The following is a 15628-nucleotide window of genomic DNA, read 5'->3' on the forward strand; positions in this document are numbered from 1 at the left end:
CTTAACGTTAACAAGCAATATTTTTATTTATTACTTCTTAATCCTTCCTACCAATAAGAAAGAATTCTCCAACTCTAACTGCGGCATCCTTTGAACGAATAAATCGAGCGTCCTAGGTATACTGGTAATATTGTCTGAAAAAAAAAACCTAACTTGCCAACTTACCATCATTTTTTTGGTTTTTAGAATCCAAATTCTGCCTGTTTGAAGGCACAAGAAAGTAATCATAATCATGTTCCAAAAACTTCAATTATTTTAAAAGCGATTGAAAATATATTTTTTGATGTAAGATGTATTCACCCAAAAATAAATTTCAAAAAAGAAAAATAGATTTTTTTCCCTCTTAAATTTATGATTAATCATGGTTTATTCAGGAAAAATGAAAGATCATGAACTCAGATAAAATAGAATAAAAAACATTTCAATAATATGAAGAATCAAGATGACTGCGCAGTTTATAATTCAACTATAGAATCTTCATTCAAATCATATGAAACTTTTTTCGCATAAGTTTGAAAATAAAAGGTAATTGCTAGGGTAAAGGTAAATTTTGTAAGTGCACTTTTGTAAGAATCACTCAAAATTATCTTTTATTCTTTAGAATACTAACTAATTACTTAATAAACTTCTAAGATAGTTTTAAACAAAAATTGAATGATTCAGAAAGAACATTTATGTCTGGATTATATAACCCCAAGTCACATAAACAAGAATTTCATTATTTCGAATAAACAGATGAAGTTAAGCATTGTAATGGAATTAAAAGTGATGTTTTTTAAACTTCATTTCTTAAAGTAACTAGTTACAAGGCTCAAAAAAGAAAAAAGAAAAAGAAAAAATAAATAAAAATGAAATAAAATATAAAAAAAAGAGATGAAGCCATACAAGAAAAGCAAACAATAAAATTTATTTTCTACAAAGATTGCTGATATATTATACAATAGTAAATATAAAAATTTACAAAAATCAGATCTATATAGTTGTACTAAATATGTGATGCATTTCTTAACATCATTCAGTAAAACAGAGCATGACAACGAATGAATGATTTAACACTTGCCTTTGTAGTCGCCCTATTTTTAAATACAAACAACACATTCAAAACAGGCTTGATGGCATTAAATCATACTTCTATTGAGCAGGTAAAATGTATAAAACAATTTCCATGCATAAAAATATACTTTAAAATCACAAAATCTTACATTACACACTAAATATGCAGAAGAAAATATTAAATATTCAAAGCTTATAAAAGCATGAAAAAATTTTGCATAGAAAATATATTGTTCAGCATCAGTCTTTTAAAATGGAATATATTTTACATCATATTTACATCTTTACCAAGAAAAAAGCAGTTAAAGATTTGTAGAAAGAATAGTAAAGTACATAGGTATTCAAAACTTTTTGAAAACTTTTAAATAGACAAATTTGTTCGTTTAAAATTCAATGAACAAAAATAAACGAGAAATGCATAGCATTGAGCCTCAGTTAAAAACATAGATGGCAAGATATTACTTTATTGCCTATTATTTTTTAAACTCATTTTTAGGTTTCATGAATTTATTTTTCAAAAAATATTTTAACGACAACAACATGGCACGTATTGGGAGCTCCTCATAAAGATTTTCATCAGAATGTTTTGAAGAAAACCATATCATGACTATAATAGTAATATATTTAGGACATTGAAGTAAATTTTGTACATTGTGATGGGCTAATTTACTTCAAACATTAACATATCACAGACACTTTATAGTCTGAGCTATTTTGATTATTTAAGCCTCAGTATGTTCTTTTCACACTTCTTTTAATGATGTGTGGTTCCTTTTATGTTTTCTTAGACGATATGGATATGATTTGTAATCTAACAATAAGGTTTTTGATAAATTTTTCTTTTATAATAAATAAAATATTTGAATGTGCTAAGAATGCTAACTTTATAAGAAATTACACCATCAAGTCTGATAGAATCTCAAGAATAAAATAAGTTCTGCATCAAAAAATTATTTTTTAGAATGAAATGTTACTTGCATTAAAACAAAATTTGCCCAAATATTAGTTTTATTTGTGAATAGAGTGATTTTGTCAAATTTTGTTTAGAAAGTCACATTTTCAAAACATTTGTGCCGAGTGAACTTCACTAGGTTTAACTTAGAATATCTCCTTTAAGAAAAAAACATATCTATGTTGCTGTCATCTATATATATATTCTTTGAAAGAAGATTTATTCTTAATTTCAGAAAGATAAAAAAAATGAAATAGTATGTAGAGAAGAGAGTTTAAAATTGACCAGAAGGAGTACTAAGGCTCAGATCACTCCAGCAAAAAATAGTGACTGGAGTGAACTGTGACGTAAGGAGGTGATCTGCAGCTCAGGTACCCTCCCTTAAAGCTCAAAAATATATTCCTGTAGTGGATGTCAAAGCTATTATCTTCTGTTTAAAAATTTTTAAATAACTAATCACATTTATCTATCTATGATTATATATACACTGCTGTAGATGGAAAAAAATATTTGGGGAACGCCTTGGGGATTTAGGGGACTCACCAAAAGAAAATGTGGTTTGAAATTAATTTACTTGCATATATTTGGATTATTTTTACAATAAAAAGCCAAACATTTAGGGGAAAAGTATCCAGCAGCGTTCTCTCCCCCCAACTACAGCACTATTTTTTAAAAAATCAAATTCTGATTGCTTCTTTTTTTTCCAAGGCTAGTTTTTCAAGAATTTGAGTTGGCTACTTCTAGCATAGACTTGAGATATACCTAGCTAGCTAACCCTCTGCGAATGCTACTCGACTTCAGATCTCAAGGTGTTGAATTGAAATAAAAGTATATGTTCTATTATAGAACTTTGATCAATTGAATAATTTGAACAAATGTCATAGCATTTCTTCCTAAAAATAATTAAATCTCATATTATTCATTAACATACTGCTTTACTTTAAAATGAACTTTCTCCAAAACTATGATTAAATTTATATGAATTATTTCTAATTCAGTTGTTAGTTCAACTCAAAATAAGCTCATCAAAATATTTTTAACGAATTATTTAGAATAACAGCTACAAAAATATTTTCAAAACATAAAAAAAGAAATTACAAATAGGTTCCCAATTTGGGATTTCTAAAAAAAAAACAAAAACAATTCATAGTTTTTTCCCCATATGAGATGATATTCAACATTTCAAAACAATAAAAGTAAAGAGTTACATCTTCAAACATGATAATGAATAGCTCGAAAGTTTCATGATAAAGTAAAATGCTAAATGCAATATTTTCACAAGGTTACATTCTTGAATATCTTTGAATAACTGCTTGGAAATATTTAAAAATCAGAATACATTTCATTTGACTGCAATCATTTCATTCATTAAACATATAAGCATAAAATTAAAAGCATAACTGTCTAAAATCATAGTGAACAAATTCTTTTTTCTAGATCCATTGTAAAATAAGGTATCTAATTGTGGGAAATTTCAAATCTTAAATAAAAGAATCTGCAGAGTAAAGTAGAGCAGCAAATCTCTAACACTATTAACGTAATTTTAATTTTTAATGGTATAACACCAATTTGGTTAGTGTTAAGAATTTTTTTTAGTCCAAGGTCACTAGACCTTGTTAGTACCTTTTCCCCAACACATGGTTAAGCAGATAACGATTGAAAGCAGCTTTTAAATAGCCGGGTCTAAAACAACTATTTCTCCACACGTTGACCAAGAGTGCAAGAAAAGAACAAAACCTTTCATGTGATTTTATGACATATGTTATGAAAACATAAAAATAATATACTTCATGTACAAAGCTAATTTGTTAACGCACTAAAATGAGTATAAATTAATGTTGATTACTATTATTTCCACCCTAACTATGCTTTAATAAGTAAGTTGCTGCAGTTCAGGTAACTTGACATTTAAAACAATTTAAACCGCCGAAATGTTTTTAACTGTACTTGTGGGCAAGTCTAACTTAGCAGCATTGTGCTTAACTACACAGATCCAAATTGCAGCATTACTACACTGCCAGGTTAGGTTTGCCCTAACTGTTAGTGTTCTACAAAGTCTTGTGGGATCAACTTAATTTTAATACTTTAATCGTTTGCTGTTTGCTTTTAAATCTTTATCTTGATGGTTTGACCACAATTTATTTTACAAATTGAGTTAATCTATTTTACGTTTCAACTATGCTGTTAATACCATTGCAAAACAATATATTTACAGTAATATGCCTATAATGTTGCAAATAATTTGTAGAAGATTTGTTCAATCCTTACTTTCCACAGGTATTTCCCACTGAACATAATGCTTAACCTTTGGTTTTGAGCAAAGGTTTCAGATGTACAAGAAACTCAAATTTAACATTTACTGCATACACAATTTTAACTGTACAGGAGAACAAGGCATGACTTTCTTAAGCCTACAAATAAATAAATGCAAAAACATGCACCAACTGAACACATGAATATATGAAAGCACTTTCTTCTGATATATTACACTTCTGAGCAAGGTTTTCTGGGTCAGACTGCTAAGCCGTTTAGAAGTTCAGGTGCATTTTTCAAGTTTTTTTTTAAAAGCCCAAACTGATTTAAGACAGATAATAATGCACTTACATGATACAAAACACAGTCATGAAAACTATGCATAGGTGTGATGTGAAAATTAAACTATTACATTCAATTTCACAAGTCACATTAAAAGTATAGGAAAATCAGATTTGAATAATTTTTCTTGTATTGTTTTTATTGTATAACTAAATGTAACCAGTAAATGTTAGTTCAAAATTCCACACAGGCGAAATTGATAGTAACAATCATTATCATGATCTTAACAATTGCTTCAACAAAATGTATAGTTAGATTAAACAAGACATGCACCATATTTCAGAGGAGCATGCCAATCAATATGTGAGGCGTTCACTGCTGAAGCCGATCAAGTGCATGAACGATTTGATCCACTTTAGCTTTGAACGAATTAATTAATAACTATGGAATTTTAACAATGCTCATAACATTTTTCAAGCAGAAAATTGTTTCAAATTGAGAACTTTTAACTTGTCATACTTCTGTTGTGTCTTCATTAACATTGTGAGTTGCGAGGAGGTAGTTAGCAGCTTGCCGCACATCCCAGCTGCATTTCACTAGTGTCTGTTTGAGGTTTTTAACAGGAATTAGATGTGAATTCAAAATACACTGTAAACGCATGTACTTGATTGCATTATGCATGTTCCAGTCTGTTTCATTTAAAGCAATGAGACATTCTTCCGGAGTAACAATCTGAATAAGGGAGAAAAAAACATTTAAAAAGGACAGAAGAAACTTCTAAAACATTGTATTGAACTAGAATCAAACAAAATAGGAAGTTTTTAGAGACTGATGTCTATACTCTAAAATGCAGGTTTTTGGAGAATATTTCTCCTTTTCTAATGCACAGTTCTAGTTATTATTTTCCTCATTCAAATGGGAGTTTTTAGCAACTAGGTCTCCTTACTGTAATGGGTATTTTTACAGAACCCTTGACGTTATATAGGAATAGTTATTCTCCTTCTAATGGGGATTTTAAGCGACTGTTGCCATGACCTTAATGAAGCTTTTTAGGTACTGTACTCCAATGAAGATTTGAAGGGTTTGTTGACGTTGTTTTGAGACTGTTGTCTTTTTTTAATGTCAACTATATTTCTCAAATGAAGGAAGGATGTGCATCACATGACCTTGGTTTCTTACTCTGTCAGGGAACAAAGCAACAATTGAGATAGGATTTTAAAGGGAAAGATCGACTTTTATTTAAAAATCGATGTCTTTATTTAAATGGGAATTTTGAGGGATGGAGGGAGAGGGGCACTGAAAGTATCTTTTGTCATTATTCTGATGGTGTAGTTTTTACTAAATTTCTCTCTTTTGAAAATCTCTTCTAAAGTGTTAATATGTGTCATGTGAAACAAGTTTTTTTTTCTCTCCCCCAAAGGAATGAAAGAATAGTCAAGACAACTAGTGCAACACCAGGCCGTGATTTTTAGGGACTCTGGAAAATTCATTTCTGTGTGGTCTCCATTAATTTAAAAAAAAAAAAATATAGCAAAATTTTTGCTTATTGTATTAACTAAAACTAAGATGTATGATCTCTGATTAAAGCATATAAAAATAACTTAATCATATTTATATTTAATTTAAAATCAATAATATATCTTTTCGTAGTAAAATCCTACATACACAAAATTATATGAGTCTCTCAGAGAAGTCAATACTGTTTAGTCCTAGAAAAGAAGAGAGAGAAAATTAATGTCTTTTAAGGCATTACATTTTGAAATTTTAGTTTTCTTAATTTGATCGGAAAAGTAAATAGTAATTATTTCACATACTTGTCTGTGCCAATTTAATAACTATTAACTGTCCCATTGAAACCCACAGAAATAAAAATTAACAAAAATTTGACTTAACAGTACTGGCTTCTGAAAGACATATGTATAAATCATTGAAATTAATTGCAATATGTTTGTTATTTTTAACAGCAATCAATTAAAAAATAGTTTCAACAGAAAGACTTATTTAAAAACAACTAAATTAAACTTAATAAAACATATATAGATTTCTTAAATATTTCATTGTTGCCCACTTGGGAAAATTCCAATGCGTAAAAAATGTATGCTGATTTGACAATGATTTCTATAATTGAATGAGTTAATGCCTCTGCATGCACTTACGAGCGATGAATGGGCGATGAACAGCAATGCTTAGGGTCTTGGCTTTACCAAGCAACCCTAAAGCCTCTTTGGGGTAGTAAGCATGAAAGGGAAAACACCACCCCTCGGTGAGATGTTTTTTTCAAACGTCAACAGAAGGAGCTATAGGACTCACTCCCAATCTCAATTTGTAGTAAGGGTACAAGCTTATCCTATACTTTAATCATCTAATGCCAAACTTTTATTGTAAATAAATTATTTGTTTGTCACCAACAACACATTGAAGCAGTCAGGCCCGGCTCTTGGGGTAGGCGACCTTGGTGGCCGCCTAGGGAGGCAGATTTTAGGGGCGGCAAATTACGAAACTAAAATTTTTTTTAAGAGTATTAATATCTGTTACAGTGCCATAAGATTCACTGCTTCAATGCTAAAAAAAAATATTTATAATGATAATAATAATTTAAAGTATGCACCAGTGCTTGGATATACAAAACATAGTTCAGAATTTAACTAGAAATTCAATTTACTTTTGAGGCCGTAAATTGCGCGATTTAAAAATCACTTGAAAATATTAATATCTGTTTCAGCACCATAAGATGCACTACTTTAATGATTATAAAAATACAATTTAAAGTGTATACCAGTGCTTGGATATGCAAAACCCAGTTTGGAATAAACTAGAAATTCCCTTTAATTGTAAACACTTTACTATTACTTTTATTTTATTAAAATATCATTACAGTGACCTCTCACTTATACACGACGAAAGGGGACAACACAAATTTCGAAAGGGGACAACAAAATTTTCGTGCACAAATGAGATTCGCGCACAAGTGAAAAGCCCCCCCCCCCAAAAAAAAACTTAAATGCAATAAGTTAACATCAGTAATAGTAATACTAATAGTACACTGCTAATACTAATGAACAAACACTCACATAATTTCTGTTTATGCATTGTAATTTAATAAAAATGTAAAATTTTAAGTTGCATGTTTTGTCATTTTTTATGCACTGTACAGTACGTTATATTCTTACGAGGATGCAAAAGATTTTCAATATGTTGTCAATGCTTACAGCTTGACCACGACCGTCAACCTTTTAGTGTTTATGTAACCCATTCTCCCTTCTTGCTGTCAATTACAAGATTAATTCCACCCCCAATTGCACACTTGTGCTAAAACGAAAGCGTTTTTGGAAGAATCCGAACATTGGAATAAAGGCCAAGAGACAGAAGCAAAGTGTGAATAAGCGATTTAACTAAAACTTGAAAAAAATTTTATCGCACGTAGCTGAAAGTTGCATTTTAGGTTTCACATATAAATGAATAAGAGTTACCATTGTTTTCCTATATCGCTGACCGGGCCAGTGAAAAAAATGAGCATAAGTGAAAAACGCGTATAACAGAGGTTGTGAATAAGCGAGATATCATTGTATTTTATATTATTACTAGTGGTACCCGCACGGCTTTCCCCGTAATAGAAAAATGAAAAGATCTTTTGGTTCGCTCGTACATTTACAAATAATGCATGGTGAATTTTCTCGCCAATTGGCTTGTACCCATGTTACGGTTCCACGTTACGATAATTTCGTATCTCGCCAATTGGCTTGTGCCCATGTTACGGTTCCACGTTATGATTTCGTAATTTACTCGTCCATCGTATGATAATTTTTTTCTTAAAATTGAAATAGAAAAAGAACCACATCGAATTTTCGAAAAAATGGTCTCAAGGTGCACATCCCCCTGCTACAAACTAACTTTGTGCCAAATTTCATGAAAATTGGCCGAATGGTCCAGGGGCTATGCGCGTCACAGAGATCCTGACAGACAGAGATCCTGACAGCCAAACTTTCAGCTTTATTATTAGTAAAGACTATTATTATTCAATGGAAGGGGGGAGGGGCATTTGATAATATCGCCTAGGGCGGCAGAATTACTAAAGCCGGCCCTGGAACCAGTACATAACATTAAATACTGTCCACTGACGGAAATATAGTTTTCCCCTTAGCCGGGTGGAACTAGCATGTAATATATTTGTACGTTTTGTATGTTCAATTGAAAAATAAATTCTTTTCAAAGTTTGATTTCACTTTTTGTTTATTTATTATTTGAACCTTTTTTTTTTTACAATTACTTGAAAAAACTAATTGTCATCACCCCCCCCCCCCACCCCCAGCTTAAAACATATTTAGATCTAGTATTATTAACAAAATGACCACATTTGTAGCAACTCACATAATTGTCAAAACTTTGAAAAAGGATGAAAACATTCTTTGCATTTGAGAAACTCACTAGTTTTGTAAACTTTTGCCTTATTCTTCCCAAAGAGAAATTGTAGAAATGTATCACCATTCTATATGTTTCTAACAGTTAGATAAATTTGATTTTATAAAAATCTTCATGAACTATGTTTTTAGTGTGTATGGTATACATTAAGACTAAATTTGGTGAAACTCTGAGGGAATTGGATAGAAATTTTTGAATGGGTGTGGCAAAACAATGAGCAAATAAGTCTTTATGAAAAATATTTAAAAAAAAAAGACAAGTTGAACAGTGCCGGATTTAGAGGGAGCAAGTCAGGGGCCCTTGCTTTAGGCGGCAAATGTACCCTATTTCTGTTTTTTTTTTTTTTTCTCACTGAAACTTGACAGAAAAACTTGAAGGAGTAAATGCAACAGTTTCAAAATTTCCCCTGGCTTGGAAAAATCTTAGGCACTTGGGATAAAGAAATGCATAAAAATAAAGTCTGTGCATAAAATCACGATCAAAATGAGCAAAAGTTAGCAGGTATGCCTAATTTTTTTTAGAAACTAATTACAAAACCATTTTCAGATACAGAGGAAGGTGAAAATTGATTGCTCAGACACAAATAAAAGAGTTACATGAATAAATTCAACTATTTTGTTTGGTACGCTCTGTGTTTGAAAAATAAGAATATGATGGATCAATCATTTATTTTTTCAAAGTTCGGTAAAAAAAATTATGCTTCATCTTCATATTAAAAAAAAAAAATCTTAATTCTTTAAACATTCTGTGATTTGTCACAATACGCAAATTACTTGTACAAATGCTTTCGGAGAGCCCAGAGAAACCATTAAAAAAGACATGAAAGAATGAGAAATGAGAGAGAGAGATTCAAAATCAATTTTGATAACTGTCTCATGATAGGATTTTTTTAAAAGTCTATAGGTGAGGGATGAGGCTAGATATAACTAGTGTACCAAATAAATTGCACACACTTGCTACGCAAAGAAAAAAAAAATGAAAATTCAACAATTATAAGTCATACCTCTTTTGCCAACACTTTTTGCATAATTCTAACTTCATCAGAGTCAATTCCTCGAGTACGACCTTGCGTTCTAAAAAAAAGAAGAATTCAGAAACACAAAATTTTCGAAATGATGGTAAATTAAATTAGAAAATTAAGTTTTATTCTTGGAATGTTGTTTCCCTTACATTTAGTTAATCAAGAACTATTATCCAGATTTTACCTTAATAATGTAGCAAAAATACAAAAAGAATGAATATGAAACAGAAACGTGACCTTTTTCAACCTTTAGAACATGTATGATATTGCACATGTTTTGAACTATAACTTATTTTTTGTGCTACATTGTAGGTTAAATGACTACTTATGAGCACACAACCAGCAATGGGTAGGTTTGTCTTGTATTGTAAGAAAGACTTTCTCAAGGCAATTGTAGATGAAAACATTTAAATCTGATTTATCTTTCATTGTAGGTTTAATTAAGCAGCATGACTCGCGCAAAAGGTGAACAAAACCACCCCCGCCCCCTCCCTGGAGTGATTTTAAAATTGAATTTTCCCTGTTTCCTAGTAGGGTCCTTTTGTTCCAAATTTCATCTTAATCATAACATTACTTCTCGAGAAATACCAGTTGCAATGAAGAACGTTCAATTGCACATCTCCAGAGCTATTGGCACCAAACTCGAACTAGCTTTTATAACTTCTAAGTATTAGCTCTTGTACCAATTTTTGTTTAAATCTATTCATTACCTCTTAAGATATAGCAGTTACAATATTGAGGAAATATGCTTGATTGCTCCCCCCCCCCCTCCTTTTAGATATTGCCACCAAAACTGAATCACCTTCTGCAGTCTCTAGAGTAGATATATGGACCAACTTTTGTTTGATTCGGCCTGTCACTTTTTGAGAAATAGCAGTCCCACGTGACACAGAAAACTTTCAACTGCTTCACCCCCCCCCAAAGAAATTGACACAAAAACTAATGGGTACCAATTTATTTAGGGGCAGATATGTGTACCAAATTTTGTTCAATTTCATGCAGTAGTTTTGAGATAGAGCGACCAAAAAAAAAAAAAAAAAAAACTGTCACACAGGACACTGTCAAATAGGTATAAATTTTCCAAAAATGGTCAAAATGGACTCAGAACGAATCAAAACGTGCATATCCATCAAAATTTGACTTTTTCATATGAATTCAATACTTTCTTCTATATATAAGAAACAGCAAAGTAGAAAAGCAAAAAAAAAGTGTACTACTGTCATGAAATTAGCTGGATCGTTAGACAAAATGTGCCAAAAAAGGAATATTTTTGCAAGGTCACTGTAACCTCCTACAGAGGTGTCCTTGATTACAAGATAATGCTAAAAAATGAGAAAAATATTCAATTCAAAAAAATCTCAATAGAGAAGTTTTCAGAGAACTATTTATAACTATTTTTTCGGCAAGGGAAAAAGGGAAGAAAATTTCACTTTACCTTCGTGTATTTGGTATATCTAAGGCAAATTCCAGAAGATCTTCACAACTGACGTGGTCGCCTCCCTTATACATTAACTGAGATTCTTCCTCTGGAATATTATCTAAACTGTCAATCTCGGCTTGGATTTCATTTTCGAAGGAATCATCTAAACTGTTATTAGAGGGGAAGAAAACATTAACAGAAGTACTTTAAATGCTAATTACACTAACAAGCAATAAATGTTTTGATTTCAAATTAAATATAAAATAATTAAAAAATATACTGTTTGAAACAAAAATGTTTACAACATGATCTGCAAATACGTTTAGTATAAAATTAATTACAGTTTAAGAAAACCAAGTGGAAATGAGAAAAACTAAATAAATATGAAACAGACTACAATAGAACCTCATTTATCTAGATAATCTTGATTAAATTTGTAGACTTCTTAAAATTTTATGTTCATATAAATATAACTTTAAACTATGACAGCAAGAGCTTACCTATATTCACAACAAGCATCTACTTTTTATTTTGATCTTATAATGATTTCATGTTTGTTTAATGTGCTTCGTTGAAACAATACACATGTTTGAATTAGGAGACTGTGGATAGATTCTTTGTTAAGAAATAATATGAAAAATTACCTTTATATTTTTAATGTCTTGTACACAATTCTATATTATGTTTTTAACAAAACATGATTTTTTATCATAATAAACCAAAAATCTGCTTATTTAAGCACTTGTTTTGCTTATAATGCATATTACAAGAATTTTTGACTTTCTGGATTGCCTTTCGTCCCAGTTAGTAGAGAAAATAAAGATTGTACTGTATTCAAAATATTCAGTTGTAAGAAACAAAATTGCAAACTGAAACAGGAATGGTTCTTTTATTTTATGTTACATGCAACATAGCATATAGCAAAATAGAAACAGCAGTCATAAAGAAACAAAATAGTGGACACAAGAACAATAAAAATGCTTCAAAAGTTTTAACACAAAACCTCAGTTTTTATATTATTTTTTGAGACATGAATTTCAGTCTCCCATTTCAACTAGCTAAAACTGTCAAAAATGACATGAAAGTTGGAGAGCAGAAAATGAGGTTTGTCATACCCAAAACACAAACCTTCTTGGTTTGTGTTTCGGGGTTATAACAAAACTTGGACAACCTAAAGTGTTCTTTCTGGGTTAGAACAAACCTGCATAAATTTTCAGATTTTGTTAAATCAGTGAAGATAAATGCAGATTTGTTTCATTGAGCTGAGTTTAAATGCTGTTAAAAAGTGTTTTACATCAATATGAACATGTTTCTTTTTTTAAATCTATACTAATATTATAAAGAGAGAAACCGGATTTTTGTGGTTTATATGTTCGAGGTAATTTCCAGAACCATTGCAGCTATTTGAAAAATTCTTTCAGTACATGAAAAGTGCATTGTAACTGAGTGACATAGGCTATAAATTATGAAATGAGCTTCTGTAGGGAAGGATGATTGGTACCGAGTTGAGTTGGCTTGCTTTTGTATAAGTTTTGCGAAAGCATTTCAACTCAAATCCATGTAAAACACATCCCTTTTGCATTGAATTCCTCAAAAAGATGTAAACATTGTCAAGGTTGAGCCATAACTTATCAGAATCCCATTATGACGCTTTATTTATCAACACTAACTTTGTAATTCATCCAGTAGCTTTTGATTCTAGACTCAAAAACATGACTTTTTATCCCTCGTTTGAATTTTGTAAATGCATTTATTGGCAACAAAATTGCCATGTGACAGATGCAGATGTTAAAATTTCCAGCAAAGCACATTTTATAATTTGTTATAATCGCATTTTCACTTAAAATTCATAATTTGTTTTTTATAAACAACATCTCAACGTGAAAATACTCATCCCCCCCCCATTTTCACTTAAAGTATTTCACATAGAAAGGAGCCTACACTAATGTATGGAATGATTAGTTATGAGGGGTATTGCAATGAAACTTAATTTTTTCTTGAGTTTGTGGAGAGTTGCTGTTAATGGCTCAGACATGATAATTTCAAAGAAGATTCTTCAAATGTTACTTTAACATGAAGTTAATATAGAAACAAACGCATTTTTCAAACTGTCATCAAATTTTTCTTTTTTTTAGTATTGAATTAATCTTACTCCCCCCTCCCCCCAAATACATTTTATTTTCCTTACAGCATAATTTCTGCATGTTTTTACACCCATACTAAATGTAGCAAGTTGTGTAAATTAAATTAAATACAATGAAACCTCTCTGAGCGGCCACCCCTCCATTCCCTAAAATTTCGGTTGTTCAGAGTGGATAGCCACCTTCGTTGCAATGACAATATAATTTCTACAACACATAATATAAGCAAGTTTCACACATAAAATGAAGTTTGAGACTTTTCTAAAGAGGAAATAGTACTTTATTTAATTGCTCTTTACATATTTCAAAGAAAGAGTACAATTTGTGCCTACGTTTTTTTCTCTGTAACGATTGTTTTTAAATTTGTTTTTCAGCTCAAAATGTAAATTTCCAACCAATTTATTTGTGATTGCATCGGAAATTTCTGATGAATTTATCTGTTATCCCTAAAACCCCAAAATCACTTCGGTTGAAAATTTAGCTTGCTGACAATTACAAAATTGAGGCTGAATTAGTTTAACCTGAAAGGCACAAAAAATAATTTATTCTAAAAATTACAATTATGCAAGGTAGCGAACTTAACAGTTAATTTAAATCAATCTAATTTTAGATTTGATTAAAAAACGCTAATTTTCAGCAAACTTGTAAACCAGAAGACGTTTCTCTCAGTCATTACATTAAATATCAAGGTACTCCATTGCTGTTTCATGCTTGAAAAGAATTTGAAATCGTGCTCCATTAATACTCTTGCCAGTTTTCCGTGCTCGTATTGCTCAGAGCTTCAATACGTTCTTCGAGATTCATAAAACTATTCTTCAACAGTGTTGTTTGCAACCCAGATCAATCACACACGCACACTGACCAACTAATAAAATCAGCGAAAGTGACATTTTTACTCCAAAATTATTGGAATTCGTTAACAGCCAATAACACTTCTCCTCCTTAAATGAAAGGCTGTATATTAGAAACAGGAAGAGAATAAATTTTCCTGAAAAATGGGATGCGTGCACTCACATGGCAGCCGTTGCGAGGGATGTTTTTAACATTAAGTCTACGGGCCAATAAATCTGTGCCACAAAAAATGACTATTAAAAGGGGTGGCTACTCAAAGAGATTTCACTGTATTATTTTTCTTGAAGGTAAAATAGTATAAGGAAAATGTGATGAGAGTCGAGTAATTATACAAGGCATAAAAAGTGATTTTATAAGAGAACCTTATCTGATAGAAGTAAATGGCTTAAAAATTTGGATTCAGCACATTGACACTACAAAATATCACTTTTTGCTTCAAGGTTGCTTCACAAACAAAAGGTTGAATTCATACACTAGTGTTGTTTTACGAAATTCTATTTCAATGCAAAAACAAGTGTATAGACAGACAAACATCCAGGTGAAAACAATTTCGAAATAAGAATAATGCACTCAACCATGAATTTTCAACACAAGAAGAACCATTTTGTCCAGTTACAGAAAGAAGAAAATAAAAAAAGGGATAAGAAAAATGATATTTGTAACTAACAACTGATGCAGCAATAGACCAAATTGAAAAGCAACAAATTATTCTTTATAGAGCAGACATAAAACATTCTAAGAAAAATCTACAGCATTTTGTAACTACAGTAATTCTCAATTGCTTTCATCTGTAAATGAATCGATTAATTCAGAAAAGGTATAAGTGGTCCATCGGATGTACGATCTTTCTGAAAGAAACAATTCAAATAATGTCAAGAGAGAAGCTCTAAATAACATTAAAAGTTTCCCTTACATTATAATCTCTCTTTTTTTTTTTTTTTTTTCAAAATAACAAAAACAAGTTTTTTTTTTTTTTTATAAAAAAAAACTTCCATTTCAATAAGGAAATCATAAAAATGTATAATGAAGCAACCAAGACTCAAAAATTTTAAAAATACTCTATGTATTCAATCATGTGTGTATTGAATGATACTTGAAAAAATAAAATTACTGACTGTTTTCATTAGTGACTGTTTAAAGTATTTATTTACAGTTAAGAGATGTGAAAAAATATCTTCTAAAGATGAAAAGAACTTTTATTTAGTATATAGATCATCCTCATGTTTGATTCACAC

At 30.6% G+C, this 15628-nt stretch overlaps 1 protein-coding gene across 1 annotated transcript in view; it reads right to left on the reverse strand.

The window, feature by feature from the left end:
- Positions 1–889: 889 nt before the first annotated feature.
- The window catches only part of LOC129229557 (activated Cdc42 kinase-like), a 71376-nt gene continuing 56637 nt past the window's right edge, over positions 890–15628 (reverse strand). Inside the window, exons 15-17 of the mRNA XM_054863883.1 lie at positions 11416–11568; positions 9963–10032; positions 890–5272 (exon numbers count right to left, since the gene is read on the reverse strand). Coding sequence (XP_054719858.1) covers positions 5054–5272; positions 9963–10032; positions 11416–11568 — 442 coding nt within the window. The 3' untranslated portion in view covers positions 890–5053. The remainder of the gene's footprint in view (positions 5273–9962; positions 10033–11415; positions 11569–15628) is intronic.

This window comes from Uloborus diversus, chromosome 9 (genome assembly GCF_026930045.1).
Source record: "Uloborus diversus isolate 005 chromosome 9, Udiv.v.3.1, whole genome shotgun sequence".
Lineage (NCBI taxonomy): Eukaryota > Metazoa > Arthropoda > Arachnida > Araneae > Uloboridae > Uloborus > Uloborus diversus.